Source organism: Bombus affinis, unplaced genomic scaffold (genome assembly GCF_024516045.1).
Source record: "Bombus affinis isolate iyBomAffi1 unplaced genomic scaffold, iyBomAffi1.2 ctg00000059.1, whole genome shotgun sequence".
NCBI lineage: Eukaryota > Metazoa > Arthropoda > Insecta > Hymenoptera > Apidae > Bombus > Bombus affinis.
In genome coordinates, this window is record NW_026108820.1 from 875,973 (window position 1) to 892,745 (window position 16,773).

The 16,773-nt window shown below is 40.6% G+C and overlaps 1 protein-coding gene and 1 long non-coding RNA gene across 5 annotated transcripts in view; one reads left to right on the forward strand and one right to left on the reverse strand.

Moving 5' to 3' along the window:
• The window catches only part of LOC126926793 (uncharacterized), a 224,593-nt gene that overhangs the window by 112,903 nt on the left and 94,917 nt on the right, over positions 1-16,773 (forward strand). The window contains exons 1-4 of one of the 4 annotated variants that reach the window (XM_050743141.1): positions 2,569-2,599; positions 3,936-4,398; positions 10,068-10,310; positions 10,384-10,596. In XM_050743141.1, coding sequence (XP_050599098.1) covers positions 4,080-4,398; positions 10,068-10,310; positions 10,384-10,460 — 639 coding nt within the window. In that variant the 5' untranslated portion in view covers positions 2,569-2,599; positions 3,936-4,079 and the 3' untranslated portion in view covers positions 10,461-10,596. Of the gene's footprint in view, positions 1-2,568; positions 2,600-2,809; positions 3,128-3,935; positions 4,399-10,067; positions 10,311-10,383; positions 10,597-16,773 lie in introns of those variants that run through there. The other 3 variants (XM_050743139.1, XM_050743140.1, XM_050743142.1) reach the window with 3 other exon arrangements.
• Positions 7,330-16,623, reverse strand: LOC126926904 (uncharacterized). Its single transcript, XR_007715007.1, has 2 exons — positions 16,291-16,623; positions 7,330-7,503 (listed from the first exon to the last, which is right to left on the reverse strand). It is a non-coding gene; the product is annotated as an uncharacterized LOC126926904 (long non-coding RNA).

The window sequence follows — 16,773 nt, forward strand, 5'->3', positions numbered from 1 at the left end:
CCTCGGACCCCTACTGTTATCCATCTACACTGCTGACTTACCCATATCAATCGAGGTAACAATAGCAACATTTGCCGACGACACAGCACTATTAGCTACCCACGCAGACCCGGCAATTGCCTCATCCACTCTCCAGCGAAGTCTCGACTCCATGGAAAAGTGGCTCTAAAAATGGGGTTTTAAAATAAACGAAAAAAAATCCTCCCGTGTAACCTTCACGCTCCGAAAACAAACCTGCCCCCAGGTCACCATTAACAACGCAATAATCCCAAGCAAGGACTCCGTAAGATACCTGGGCATGACCCTGGACAGGAGGCTAACTTGGAAAAAACATATCTCAGAAAAAACAAAGCAACTAAAGGAAAAACTAAGAAAATTCTGTTGGCTCACGGGCTGACGCTCCAAACTAAACATACAAAACAAAATAACCCTCTACAAGGCCGTAATAAAACCTGTCTGGACCTACGGAATCCAACTATGGGGAACAGCAAGTAACTCCAACATTGAAATACTCCAACGCTTCCAATCGAAAACGCTAAGATCCCTATTAAATGCACCCTGGTATGTTACCAACGAAGCAATCCACCGTGACCTCAAGATACCTACAGTCAAAGATGAAATACACAAGTCCAGAAGCAGATATAACACAAGAGTCAACAACCACCACAACCCACTAGTCACCCAACTACTGGACACGACGGACCAGATCCGCAGACTAAAAAGAAAATACCCACTAGATTAAATCCTTAGTTCTACTAGAATCAACAATATAAAGCTATTATAATCCATGTCATTGTACCACGCCAAATTATGTTACTGAAAATTCTCAACGAGAATTGATTGTAAATATTCTAATAAATAAAAAAAAAGAAAAAAAAACCTGCATTGATTGATTGTTGAGGCGATTACTAGCGGAAGGCAAGCGACTACTTGACCAATTGGCTTGCCGTTCTTTTCGTGAGTAGCGTTCTAAGTCGGCTGCTTTCTTTTCAGCTTCTTCAAGATTCAAGGGTTCAATGATTAATAATGTTCGGCCTATTTCGCGCCTGAATCCCTTTAGGTACACACGGACAATCTTCTTTGTAGTTTCTTCGATCATTAGCTTGCGTAGAAGTGGTTGTGGGTACTCGTTGGTTACTGCGTACAGTAAACGGTTGAGTATTCTTCTGAACCGAATATTAAAACTCTGCACTGATTCTTCCCGTCCCTGTCTCAACTCTTTTAATTGTTCCCGATATTCTTCCGAAGTCACTTGAGCTGCCACATTGTTCCTCAGTGCGTTGTACAGATCACTGTAGCACTCAATGGGGATGTTGCGGATACTTTGAGCTGCTTTTCCTACGATTTTTTCTGCCTTTATTGCTTTTAGCAATAAATCTTGCTCCATGCAACGGTCTTTCATACTGCTCACTTCTTTGATAAATTCTTCCACACCTACATCATCGTCTCCGTTGAGCATTGGAATACAACGTATTGCATCCTTAACTCACAGAGTGGAAAGAGCGGGTGGAAAATAGCCTCTTTCTTCAACCTCGGGTTGTTCGGTGTCGATGTGCGCAGGTGGAATGACTGGAATCGTTAACCCGGTCGGTTCGCGTGCCCTAACCGTACTCCCGGTGCGACTAATCGCTGTCGATTCACTTTCGTTGCTTTCAGTAATGATGGAACCAGAATCATCGGTCGCAAGGGATCCGAACCCAGTCCGTAGCCCTGCGACGGTTCTCCTAATATTTCCGATTTCTGCTACCCAGCATCTATTTGTTTCGTCACTTTGCATAGACAAACGTAACATATCCTCTTGTAAACGGGCAATACTCTCTTGCTGTTTTTGAATGCTATCCAATATTGTTCGCAACGTTGGATCCGTTGAGGTAGAAGTTTGAGATTCGTTTGTCTTAGACATCTTCCTGCTTTCGGGCGAAGATGAGTCTTGGCTACTGAAGCTAGATTTTCTTTCACGGTAACGTACGAAGGAATCCAGTTTACCTTCCTTTGTCACTTCACTCGGTTCGTGATAGTTACTTCGTTGTTGCGGATGACCGTAGTCCCAAATAATTCTATCTTCCGTAGATGATGAATGTCTTTTGGTTTCCGAACAAACACTTTTCACTATCCTGGCAGTAATCGCCAAAAATGTCACGTAAAATAAAAAGCAGGAGGCTCGAACGAAAAGAAAAAATTAAGATAACAAAAAAACAAGAGAATTTATTTCTGAATTTACACTGACTGCGATTTTGTTCTGAGCTCCAGCCGTGACTTTCCAAGACTGAAGCTCTTACAATTTGACTTTCGGTAACATCTGTTTCTTCTTTGTTTGTCATCCCTCAATATCCCCACTACCCTGTAGGCGTACGTGACCGTTGTCACACTTCTAGGTCATTCGGTGGAAGGACCGTTAGGATACAGATGACTCATTAGGCACTTCGGCGATATACATTGTCGCCAAGGCCGCCACATCTCTATCTCCATCATCGGTCCATCGGATTTGAAGTATGCCGGTCGTGACAAGAGCAAGGTCGTTCAAGATGAAATCCTCGGCCCTTGTTAAATCGTCTCAGTCGGGGTCGAACAATGCGTTCGCCAGCATCCTCGTTTCTCGGTGATTGCACATAAAGCTGCCATTACTAGAACTTCAGTGGGCGGTAAGCGCTGGTGCTTTTTCCAGTCTCGCGTTCGCGCTTACTCTTACGCACAGTTCGCCGCTGCACTCGCGTGCGTTTGCAGCCGCGTTCATCCGTCCATGTGGCTGCCAGTCGTAGCACGAAGCTCGTTCATCGCGTTTACTCCACTTTTTCGTCGAAACCTTCTGTCCGGGGGTATCGCGATCGACCCGAGATCCGATCGATCGTCTTATCCTTCTGTCCTTTTCGCGAAAGTCGTTCGAATTTCTGTGACGCGCGCGTGGAAAATACTGGCGCGAATCTTCGAGTTAGTGAGAATCTTTGGCTCGAATTTGATGATTCGTTCGCGTGGGAATCGCACGGCGAGGCGTGCGATTGTCGCGATCGCTCTTATCGCTCGCTCCACTTACGTTCCGCTTCGTTCTACCGACTACTAGTTTGCTGCATTCCCGGTTACTTTACTGGTGGTGAATCGTTAATCGACGCGAGTTACCGCCGACGAGTTTGTTACGATACGCAAGTACAGTGGAAAAAGGAGTTTAGCGAAACAGTTTCGTAAAGCTAAACGATTGGACGAATCGAAAGGAATTGGAAGTCGTTCTAAGAATTCTGTTCGAAGACAGCTTTGAGAAGGCGAACGGCGATTGAAAAAAGAAGAAATTGAAAGACGTCGAAGGAAATCGAGAAACGTTCGAATTCAACGAGGCAGTTTCGTACGCCTAGAGAGGATGATCGAAGGAAATTGAGAAAGATTCGGCTGTAATTTAAGATTCTGTATCAATTTGGTATAAATAGGTCGAGCAAATATTCACGGTTAATCTTTTCGATAAAACACTACCTACAAAACCACTGCATTCTATGATTTCATTTCATCTCTGGTGTACCGTAGAATCGTTCCCTTTTCCATTATTTCGATCGATTAAACAACACCCTGTGTATTAAAACCAACGATTCACCTTCGTATTACTTCCGCGCGAGCTACGTGATGAAGCGCGAGACATTGAAAATGTTAGAACGCGAGAGTATCGTCGCATCCGCGTCTATATGACACGGCGTTTCGAAAGCGTTACGAACCGGCGAAATGAAATGAGAATATCGGGTCTGCGAATTAGCTGCTTTCATCGCGATAACTACGTCTGCGAGTGAACGAGCATGCCTGGCGAGTTTTGGGTAGCCAGAAAATCCTATTGAAATTTCGATCAAAGCGCGCGAGACATGACGCGATCGAAACTTCCCAGTTTTCTCCTCGCCACGTGGCTGCTCGGCACGATCGCTACTAAGTCGCGAATGAGCGACTTTCTGCAAAGCTTGCAGGAGTACGAGATCGTTTACCCTCGAGTGATCCCGAATGAGAGCGCGCGGAACAGAAGATCGACCCACGAAGACCGAGAAACTTGGCGCGAGTATCTCCACCAAGAGCCGGTGTTCCTCGAGATCAGCAACTGGACCTTAAGGACCATGGCCAACGATCCATTGATACTGTCGTCGAATTTCACCGTGAATTGGGTGCGCCAGGGTAAAACCAAGTACGAGCGACGTAACGCCAAGGCGAACTGCGATCTTCGACAAGGCAGCTTGGAAGGAGACGCGAGTTCCTTCGTCGTCGTGACGATATGCGAAGAAGAAGTGTACGCCTTGATGTTGATCGGGCAGAGATCGTTCTTCGTTCAGCCGCTGACGAATGGCCAGCATGTGATGTTTCAGCCGAAAAACGAAAAGTGGTGGTCGATCAGGAATAATTCGAGCTTCGTGTCTGTGAATCCGGAAAATCCTGCAGGTGAGAAGGATCGTTATCGCGATGGCTTTTCATCTTTCGTTAGACGGTTGGATGTAGGTGATTGGTTGATCGATTTACCGACTTCCTTGCCAATTATGTTATAAGCTTCTTACTTTGCGATCCGCCGTTAATTGCTTCTTCTATTCTAAAATTGACTCTGATCGTGATACTGTAAGAACTGATAGCGTCGATATGATAATACCATACATAGAGTATGAGAGTAATCGTAGTACAAACGAATATATATATATTCGGTTTAATAAATTTAATTTAATAAATTTAAACCGTCAAACAGGAAGGGCTTAATCTGCAGGCAAAAAGAAGAAAAAGAAATAATCATTTACAAAGCGAACGACCATTAGCTAATTCCAATTTGAAAATATAGCTAAAGTCAAAGTCATTTTGAACAAATGTTTCCTGTACGCGTTACCGTTTGGCATGGACGAACGTCTCGGACGTTGATGTCCGTACATTTATATATATGTCGGATAGAAGTCAGGATTAAGGAGATGGGCGTTTAATGAATTTTCATTAGGGTTGGCCATTGCCGTGATACGATGGAGAGTTTATTAGCACAGACTTATTAACAAGATTAGGCACTCGTGGCACTAGTGATAATGACCTTAGGTTCGAAACGAATCCGCAGTCCACGGGACTCTTTTATTCTTTACTCGTAGGCAACGCCTAGGTGGTACTCTCAGTTAGCCCGCGAAGTAAGCACTCTATCGAAATGATATCTTAGTCGATGAAATCGTACTCGAAGCTCTCACGATGACACTGTCTAGGAAAAACTGCCCCACTCTCTAGCGACACCAGGTCTTTTATATTCGTGGAGACAAGTCTTCGTTCAGAGAGTGAGGGAAATTGCCGTTGTTGTTAATTAGTCAGTCTTTGGAAGTGTCCTTCACGGAAAAGACTGTTTGCCTATTTTCGTTAATCAAGGTTTAAGGTTTATGACGGGTCGATGTTTTGCGAATATGTCTCGACAACCGGCAATCGACCTACCCATAGAATAGGGTCTGCTTATGACGAGCCATGAGACAGAAACCGTTAGTATGCTTACTGTCAAGTGCCGTTACAACTATTTCTTTTTATGGAGGGCTATAGACTTTTTCATGACTTTGTTAGAAAAACGTTCGTCCCTTGACCGCGGCTACGTTCGGTGACTGGTTGTCACCTCGAACCCAAACTCATTCTCATAGATTGCAGGCAATTACAATCGGGCTGAAGGACGGTGATTGTTTAACTACGGCTATGGTGAAATCCAAACTACAATATTAGGGGTTTTTCCCCGGTTTCAACGGAAGGCTCCGGTGTCGGAGCCTTATATATATATGTCGGAGATGTCGGACATATATATATGTCGGACATATATATATGTCGGAGATGAAAGAGCACCGGAGCCTTCTCCTCGGAACTTTGGGAAGACACCTAGTACTGTAATTTAGATTTCACCATAGCCGTATTAAGAAAACCGTTGTCATTCGATCCGACTGTACTTATTCGAGATTTATGAGAGTGAGCTCGGGCTCGAGGCGACAACCAGTCGCCGAACGTAGTCGCGGTCAAGGGGATGAACGTTTTGTTTAACCAAGGCAGGAAGTAACTCTATAACTCTCCTTAAAAGAAATGCTTGGGACATGGTGCGATGGTAAATGTCTCAATGGTTTCTGTCCCGTGGCTCGCCACACGCAGACTATGCTTCGAGTAAGACGATTACCAGATGTTGATGCGTCTCCACAGTACATGTTCGGCTAGCCCGAGGACCCGCTATAAATCTTAAGATCTATTTAACGAAAGTCCTTCAAACCGACAAACAGCCTTTGTTCCGACTACGGGAAAATTGGAGAAATCTATCCTTCCACGAACGACGCTTCCCGCTAGCAACTTTTCCCAAGGACAGCTAATATCTTTCTCTAACCACCAACATGGAAATTGACCAATTAACAGTAACTCCAATTTCCCTCACTTTCCGAATGAAGACTTTTCTTCACGAATCCGATGATCTCGTGCCCTTAGACACACCCATCATAGTTTTCCTCGACAGCGTCACCGTGATGGAGAGACACACTTTCGTACGATTTGAACGACGATACAAGTAATTCTCCGGTACGTAGTGCTTGTTCTGTGGCAACCTGAATATAACTTAGACTTCCACGAAATATACACGTTCGACATCCCGTTGACCGCGGATTCGTTACCGGACCCGAGGCCATTGTCATAGCGCCGCCAGTATCTAACATTGTGATTAGTTACCAACGCTGTAATACCACTCACTTGTGCCAATAAACTCTACCATTGTTACACCGCATCGATGGCCAATATCAACGAAGATTCATCGAACACCTCCACCCCCAATCCTATCGTCCAGCCGACATATACATATGTCGGAGATGAAAGAACACCGGAACCTTCCCTTTGGAACTTTGGGAAGACCCCTAGTATTGTAATTTAGATTTCACCATAGCCGTATTAAGAAACTGTTGTCATTCGATCCGACTGTATTTATTTGAGATTTATGATAGTGAGCTCGGACTCGAGGCGACAATCAGTCGCCGAACGTAGCCGCGGTCAAAGGGATGAACGTTTTGTCTAACAAAGGCATGAAGTAATTCTATAGCTCTCCTTAAAAGAAATACTTGGGACAGGGCACGAGGGTAAACATTTCAACGATTTCTGTCCCGTGGCTCGCCACACGCAGACTTTGTCCTTCGGGTAAGATGATTGCCAGATGCCAACGCATCTTCACAGTATATGTTTAGCTGGGCGAGGACCCGCTACGAATATTAAGTTTCAATTATACAAAGTCTCTCAAATAGACAAATAGCCTGTGCTCCAACTACGGGAAGATAAGAGAAATCTATCCTTCCACGAACGACGCTTCCCGCTAGCAACTTTTCCCAAGGACAGCTAATATCTTTCTCTAACCACCAACATGGAAATTGACCAATTAACAGCAACGTCAATTTCCCTCACCCTTCGAACGAAGACTTTTCTCCGCGAATCCGATGATCTCGTGCCCTTAGGCACACCCATCATAGTTTTCTTCGACAGCGTCACCGCGACGGAGAGTCACTCTCTAGTGCGATCTCATCAGTAATCGACCTGTCTTTCGTATACGTAATAATTGCCCCTTTCTCTAACGTACAGTGTAACTTAGACGCTAACGAAGGGTAAAGTTCGTCATCCCTTTGACCGCGGATTCGTTATTGAGCCTAGGATCATTGTCATTAGCTTCTCGAGTATCTAATTATCGCGATTACTTGTCCAATTCCATCATAGTCATATTTGCACTAGTAAATATCTCCTCTATTGCATAATGATCACGTCTAGCGCCAATAGGGATTCGTTTCACGCCTTTAACCCTAACTCTAATCTTAACGCCAACCCGACATATATATGCATTTCTGATAATCATTTTCAACTCGCACAGGAAAGAAACATCACTGAGGCTACCGTGAATTAAATTCGCGTATCAAGTAACAGGATAGATACGATTCATACGAAGCTTTGCGTCGTTATTCGAGGTAGGAAAAGCTTTAGCATTGATATCGAGAAAAGCGAAACTACGAAATCATCGCTGTCGTCGAGACAGAAATTGCTGCGAATATCGCGGAAAGCAGAGCGACGGTAAAGAGTATTACAGGAAAAAGTTGTTCGGAATATTAGCCTTGGCAAACATATTTCAAAGCCGTTGAATATGGCGAGATTGTCCGCTTTGTAAATATTTACCGAAAAACATGTCGTACGAAGCTGGGCAATAAACGCGTTTTTCCACAGTTACAAACAAGTATCGTACGTATGAAACAAGTAACGACGAATTTTCCATTTCACAGCACGCGACAATTGACCGTATTATCAGCGTTTCGTCAGAGTTTCAAGAACTGCGTTTTCTTTTCTGTATTTATGGTTTCGCAACTGTAAAACGGAAGGTTTATTCTGGAGATGCGAGTTCGCGTGAACAACTAGCGCAACGAGTAAAAACACGCGGTTTTTGCAACTCGATCGAATTGTTAGCAACTGTGTGTACGAGATCGTATTACTCCCATCGTTGATCGATGTCAGGCTTCTATCCGACCACACGGACAACGTTCTCCAACGAACAATCAAACATACCAGATAATAATTATTCATTGTATCATTATTGTAGCTATTAACGACACGGGCTTGTTGTCGCATGATAAAAAGCATGCAACTGCGCTGACACGATAATACAGCGAACTTTTGCACGCTGCGATGGAAAACGCGTCGTCACCTGTTTCGTTTGTAATTCTGTAAAGAAACGTCCGTTGACGAACATTATATAAAGTTCTTCCTTCTTCTTCTTCTTCTTGTCTGTAAATCAACTCCTTACAATTTGGCGGTTTAAATTTGGCACACCCCGTATATACAGGATGCAACGGAACAACGTCTGAAAGCGAGAACAACGCGAATCCTTGTGGAAAAATGAAGAAAAAGTATAGGATAAAACGTTCTCATTTTCGATTTGGAGAATCGAGTCTGAAAATTTATCAAGTATACTCGAACTGTATCTGAATATCGGTTCGAATAATAAATTTATTTAATTATATAATTAATTTATTACAAAGGAAATACAATCTGGATGTGAATGTTAAATGGAAACAAATTTTGCTAAGTTGAAAATCGATCGTATCGTAATTACCACGACTCGTTGTTTACAGATTAAAAATCTGTTTTACGAATACGAGGAGCTATATATCTACTGTTATTAATCAATTTTTATGAAAAATTTCGTACGATGCGCGGATAAATTCTAATTTGATAAATTGTTGGAAACGTGGAAAATTGAATGCAATAAGATTACGTGGCACGGTTTACACGGTTGCAACTTTATGACCCACTTAGGTCAAGTAGCAATGAAATTTATTGCATATATCGGAAATTCAAGGCACGTAATTGGCAGTTTATAAACAAATTATTTGTTCTCTTAATTAAATTTCCCGCGTCGAAAGCTGTGAAACGTTTTTGTATCGAAATCGAAGAATCCAACATCGCGATCCTATGAATCGAAGAATGCGACGTAAATGTTCGAAGTATGGTTGAGAAACGATAGAAAATTCCAAGTGTTACGCTGTATTTCTCGTTCGATTTAAATCGAAATTTTAATGAGGAACAGCGCCGATTGATATTTAAAAGTGAAACGGTTAAGAGCAACGATACAGGTTTTGTTAAAAGCAATTGGTCTATTTACCTCGCTGTTTAAACAGGTTTGTTTGACGTTACTTTGGTCAATTTCCATTGACACTTTTATAGATAGCATTCTTTTTTACGGATGGACGGCCGTCTGATGGAAATTTGTCTGAAATGTCCGTCGTAAAATTGCATTTTCGCGGGCAACAGAAAACAATGGAATTTTGTACAAAAGCGCAATACTTTAATTAGCGCAAAATTCCATTTTCCCCGCTGGGAAATTGAATTTTCTATTAAAGCGTGATACGTTTAATCAGCGGTGGCGTAATTTCAACAAACTAACAACTGGAATATTGACTTGTCACAATTTTGTGACACCGTATATGTCGGTGATACGTTCCAGTCTGGTCGTATTTACAATTTCAGAAATTTTGCAACTATTTTTTCATTTTATCCGTAACGAGAATAGCGAAGATAAGACAGGCAAACGTGGTAAAACGTTGATAATTCGGTTACAGGGAAATCGAATAAATTTGAAGTTGAAGAAAGTAAGAGAAAGTCGAAACGAAGCAAACGCGATTCCTTAAGCCACGATGTTCAGGGATTTTATAATCTTTCCGGTGACGTCTTCGACGTGGAATACCCAGAAGCTGAGAAATTGATTCTGTACGATGAAAAAGACGATGTCTCCACAGAATACAACGATACAATAGTGGAAGAATTATCGATCGACGTAAATCCTGTTGAGAAATGCTCAGTTGGTATGACCGCTAGTTACTAAAAGGTTACTAGGGTTATGTTGGTACGACTCCTAACGACGCTCTTTTGTCATAGGAGTCGACCACGCCTTAATTGCTAAGACGCATTGGGAGAGTTTAGACGTTTGCTGTGTGATTTGGTGTTTTGTATAAGAGAGAAAATAAAAGGTGTGATAACCAATCCGAGTGGATCCGAGATTGATTATCAACCCCAACCTATATAAAATAACAAATCCCGAGGAAATTGGATACTTCTCTGGTCCTAAATGGCAAAGGAACAGATTATCAAGTAAGTCAAATATTTTTCCAAATGCCATTCTTGTACAATCGTTGCTTTTCTACTTACCACGTACAATATAGCGGTTAATAAATTAACGAATCATCGAATATTACTGAAAGAAAGAAATTGTACTGATATTCCAATCTATCGTATACAAAAGTAATAATAACAGCATGTAATATAAGAATAGCTTATCTTCAGCCTTAAAAGGAACTCGGTTTACAATTATTCTCCCTATTGCGTTCCACTCTCGCTTGATCTTCTACACGTTCATCTATATTTCGCTGTTTTTAATTTATTTTATTATTCCCTGTCTATTACACATATGTATATTGTCCATTGCACGAATCTTTATCTATCTTGCCTAATTTAATGTAAAAAAATAGAAAAATAGAAAAATTTGCTGGAGGAATACGTTTACCAAAATTTGTCAAGAATTTTAAAGAAATTTGCAGGATGAAATTCACGGTGATACCGAATTGATATTTTTGAAATTATACTTTTGAAATAATTATTTATATCATAATAATTATTCCACGAATACTTGCTCGTAGATATTAATTTATGCTTTTAATAATCATGCGTTTAAGCTATCAAGTCGAGTCGAGTAGACTTTCTAATTTCGTGGAAGATAAGTCGATTTCTAAGATAAGTCATTTCATAGAGAAAAGACCAGCTGCTAAGGATTCGCCGCCACGATGGCTAGAGCTTGGAATAGCTGCTGATTACTCCGTGGTAGATTTTCATGGAATTCGAGTACAGCAATATATCTTGGCTCTTTTAAACATCGTAAGTAATACCAAACGAAATTCTGTTATTATACTTAGATATAGAATACCTCCTCCTACATATGTACGCAAGCAACCGGGAAACATAGGGCAGAGTTATGCGTATCTCTGTATTTTCAAGGTACGCTACTTGCTTTCAAACATCTCGATCGTATATTCGGATGGAAGCTCTGTATTTTCTGTTTACACTGTTCAAAGCTTGCACGTATCTTTTAAAAAGTTCAGCGAATAATTTATCCGTAATGGAATTTTGTAATCGATTAATTTCAGCCATTCGGTAATTGGTTTTCCAATGCTGTTGAGATTAATAACGTACATTTCCTAAGATAAATATAACGAATAAAATTAATTTTTTAGGAAAATTATATAAGATACGATGTATTTACGAGAGTTTTGAATAATAATTTATTTGTAAGGCTGTAATACTGTTTTAACGCCTGTTACATTTTCGTACGTATTTTAATCCTAGGTCAGTGCAATTTACATGGACCCATCGCTCGAATCCAACATGATTCTAGTGATCGTACGAATGATTTTATACGCGGAAAAACGAGACGTTATGGTAAGCGATTTCCATTAAATTAAATCATTTAACTAAAGTAGTAACTATCTGAGATACGCCTATGCGAGTGTCAATTATTTTATTTTCTACTTATCTGTACAGTGTATGGTATATAAATTATATAGTCCAAAATATCTGCGCATGACGTTTTAGATCGATAAAATGCAACGAGTTCCATTTTGTTAAATTGGACAACCGTGAACGATCCCTTGGAAACAAATTTCCAAACAAACAATTTTCACGGATCATTGGCAAACCTCGCATTTATCGTGTATCCGAAATATCTGTATAATCGACTATTAAACCTTTTTCATCTCTTAAGAATCTTAATTTAATGTTATAGACCTATGATAATATCATTGATATACGACACTTGCGATTCCTTTTACTTTTCTTTTTCTGCTATTCTTCTCTGCTGTTGAATCAACATTTCAACATTTTTCAGGAAGATTAAAATACTAATAGCGTTACAAGTTACATTTGATTACAATCAACAACAAGATTACTTGCACATATATTTATTATCATTGACGAATATTTATATATAGTATATAATGCATGATGTAATAATAAATATAATATATTCGTAATATTTGCTAGCTTTTATTAAGAAAATATTAAACGTTGTCGTAGGTCCGCCGTGGCGATGCCAGACGATCTCTCGAGAACGTGAACAAATGGAACAGAATGATGCTGTCCTCGAAGGACGTAAATCACGATGTAGCTGTATGGTTGACGCGATTAGATATAGGAGGTCCTTCCGGTTACGCATCTGTGTCAGGAGTATGCTATCCCGCGAGATCGTGCGCGTTAAATCGAGACGAAGGCTTGACCAGCACCTTTATCATCGCTCACGAAGTAGCACACATGTGAGTGTCCCACATGTTGGGATATCGTTGGCAAACTGAAATATTTATAACTGGCCTAGGTATTTACGCAGAGACCGTGTGCTATTTATTTATGCAAATACGTACTTTTACGAGAATAATTTGAAAAATGAAATCTCCATAGGAGAACTTATTATCTTTACCGAATATCACAACGAGTACTGTACTTTGAATCTGCCATAGATTTTTGCGTATTATGTGCGTTCTTGCATTCCTCCTTTCACCTACGATGGCTCTTAAACAAGAAACGATATCGTAACGAGAAATACAACTTAGCTGAGCGTCCACTTTGGTTCCACTAGTGTTGTCCCATACGACTTTGTGTTTGACCTCGCTATTAGGGGACTTTTTACCCAACGTTTCCTTCATCGCCTTCACTACCTTCGATTTATCGAACTTGAGACTTAAACTGGCCGTTACTAAATCTTTCGGCTTCTTCGACATCGGTTGGTGTCTCTTCGTGAACCAATTCGACGGTGCCATAAAGGTCGAAATAGCGGCTTTCGAGGATCCGCTAAGCTTACTTTTAGCTCCGTGCAATGTCGACACGTCGAAGCTATTGGAACGGAAGCTCTTCGATCGACTTCCTTTCTGTTCGGTCGTTTTTCCGGGCCAGTTTGATTTGCTATCGTCCCGGGAACTCGGCGCTTCCTCGCCGCATCGGTTGATTTCCATCGCGGAAGACGCTAACGAGCTTACGATCGATATCAGATCCGTATTAGAGCAGACAATGCCCGCAGCACCGGAAACGGATGCACTCGCGGCTCTTGGCAGTTCCGAGACGCGCTTTCGGAGAGAAGACGTCGGCGAAACCGACGGAGTAGGCATTTCAGAGAATCGTTGTTTCGGCTGTTGAGTGTAACGTTGAGCGGAACTGTTACCCTCCAGCGGCTGTATTTCGTACACTTGCTCCGTCGACGTCCTGTACATCCTTAAGCAAACGGATTGCTTTTATTCGAAAGACAGTTTCTTTTTTATCATAATTCGTGCGTTATGATACATGTTTCGATGATTGAGCCGTTAAGCGTGACAAAGCGATGGAATTGTTTTGTACAGAAATTCTGGTTCTAAAATTATGTTAGGGATTCTAGGGCGTAATAACATCTTGGAACGCAAAGTTATCGATGTGTCGATGAAAGTTAAGCGAGCTTTATCGAAGCACACGTTCGAGTCTTTGGACGATTGCTAGGAATACGCGTAATGTTCTTTTCTGTGAGCTGAAAAGTTGAACGACTATGAAAGGCGTTTGTAGAGGATTTGAAAGCGGAAGAAGAGGCAGATTATTTAATACATAATATCTTCCTTTATAATATATCTAATATCCTAATAATTAGATGAACGTAATACAAATGTTTAGAATCAGAAATTATCTGTTTATATAGAGATCTGTTTGATGCAAGATCTAAAATCAATCAAATCGGATTGTATGGATTGTGTATTTGTCTGTGTTAATCCTTTGACGTCGATACCAACGATGTATATAGCGAATGGCGGTTATCAGCCAAGATTATGAGCACGTACGCAAACAGACTATAATATTTTGCAAGAATGAAATGTCTTGGTATGGTACGCTTTAATCTATCTATCCAAGTCAAAATAAGTATAAAAATCGCGTGGCAATCAACATATTAAAAAAAAAAAAAAAAAAAAAAAGGAGAAACAGATGCTTCTATTTATATTCATATTAAAATGATACATATTTGTAATTTTCTGGTAAACTATATCGGTACTCGCATGAAAGTAGATATAGTCATTGAGATTGTGGCACTTTAAATCTCAAATTTAATTCTTCAACACGTTGAGTGTTTAGGTGTTTAGGTGTTTAGGTGTTTAGGTGTTTAGGTGTTTAGGTACGCAAATAGACTAGAATATTTTGCAAGAATGAAATGTCTTGGTATGGTACGCTTTAATCTATCTATCCAAGTCAAAATAAGTATAAAAATCGCGTGGCAATCAACATATTAAAAAAAAAAAAGGAGAAACAGATGCTTCTATTTATATTCATATTAAAATGATACATATTTGTACTTTTCTGGTAAACTATATCGGTACTCGCATGAAAGTAGATATAGTCATTGAGATTGTGGCACTTTAAATCTCAAATTTAATTCTTCAACACGTTGAGTGTTTAGGTGTTTAGGTGTTTAGGTGTTTAGGTACGCAAATAGACTAGAATATTTTGCAAGAATGAAATGTCTTGGTATGGTACGCTTTAATTTATCTATCCAAGTCAAAATAAGTATAAAAATCGCGTGGCAATCAACATGTTAAAAAAAAAGAAAAAAAAAAAAAGAAAAAGAAAAGGAGAAACAGATGCTTCTGATTGTTTAGTGCATTTTCATAAAATCTTCGAAATGTTTAATTCTCATAGAATAAAAGGGAGAGCATACGTTTGAATCTCAGCAGATTTTATTAATTCTTTGAAACCATAAATATAATATGAGTATTACATCAACTTTAGTTCATACATGTAACAACATATTATTCTGCACGTAACAGTTACATTTAATGAAACATTTATTTATCCAGTAAATCCATATTCTCTATTAAACGTTCGTTTATTAATAAAACTGCCATAATCGTCCACGCATTGTTCGCTTCCTTAATTATTTTTCAAAGTATAACGATAATCAATGATGCAACAGAAATATCACGTAACATCCCAACAATCTTACATGAGATTTTAGCTGTTTTTACTATACAAATTAAGTCATTATTAAAATAAGTCATTATAATAATATATATATGTCGGAGATGACAGAACACCGAAACCTTCCCTTTGGAACTTTGGGAAGACCCCTAGTATTGTAATTTAGATTTCACCATAGCCGTATTAAGAAACTGTTGTCATTCGATCCGACTGTATTTATTTGAGATTTATGATAGTGAGCTCGGGCTCGAGGCGACGATCAGTCGCCGAACGTAGCCGCGGTCAAAGGGATGAACGTTTTGTCTAACAAAGGCATGAAGTAACTCTATAGCTCTCCTTAAAAGAAATACTTGGGACAGGGCACGACGGTAAACATTTCAACGATTTCTGTCCCGTGGCTCGCCACACGCAGACTTTGTCCTTCGGGTAAGACGATTGTCAGATGCCAACGCATCTTCACAGTATATGTTTAGCTGGGCGAGGACCCGCTACGAATATAAAATTTCAATTACACAAAGTCTCTCAAATAGACAAATGGCCTGTGCCCCAACTACGGGAAGGTAAGAGAAATCTATCCTTCCACGAACGACGCTTCTCGCTAGCAACTTTCCCCAAGGACAGCTAATATCTTTCTCTAACCACCAACATGGAAATTGACCAATTAACAGCAACGTCAATTTCCCTCACCCTTCGAACGAAGATTTTTCTCCGCGAATCCGATGATCTCGTGCCCTTAGGCACACCCATCATAGTTTTCTTCGACAGCGTCACCGCGACGGAGAGTCACTCTCTAGTGCGATCTCATCGGCAATCGACCTGTCTTTCGTATACGTAATAATTGCCCCTTGCTCTAACATACAGTGTAACTTAGACGCTAACGAAGGGTAAAGTTCGTCATCCCGTTGACCGCGGATTCGTTATTGAGCCTAGGATCATTGTCATTTGCTTCTCGAGTATTTAATTATCGCTATTACTTGTCCAATTCCATCATAGTCATATTTGCACTAGTAAATATCTCCTCTATTGCACAATGATCACGTCTAGTGCCAATAGGGATTCGTTTCACGCCTTTAACCCTAACTCTAATCTTAACGCCGACCCGACATCAGAAGTGGGATCAGTGCCGATTATAACAGTGTTAGAACTTACGACCATCGTGCGCGAGTAATTCAGTCGCTAGTGCAAAATCGAGTGTGAAACCTAACAAGTTTTCGCTACCACGTTTTAACCCTTAAAATCGCACGTTCCGACCCCGCTGCATGGGGCGCAGCTGTCAACCTGATTATGAAAGGAAACCAT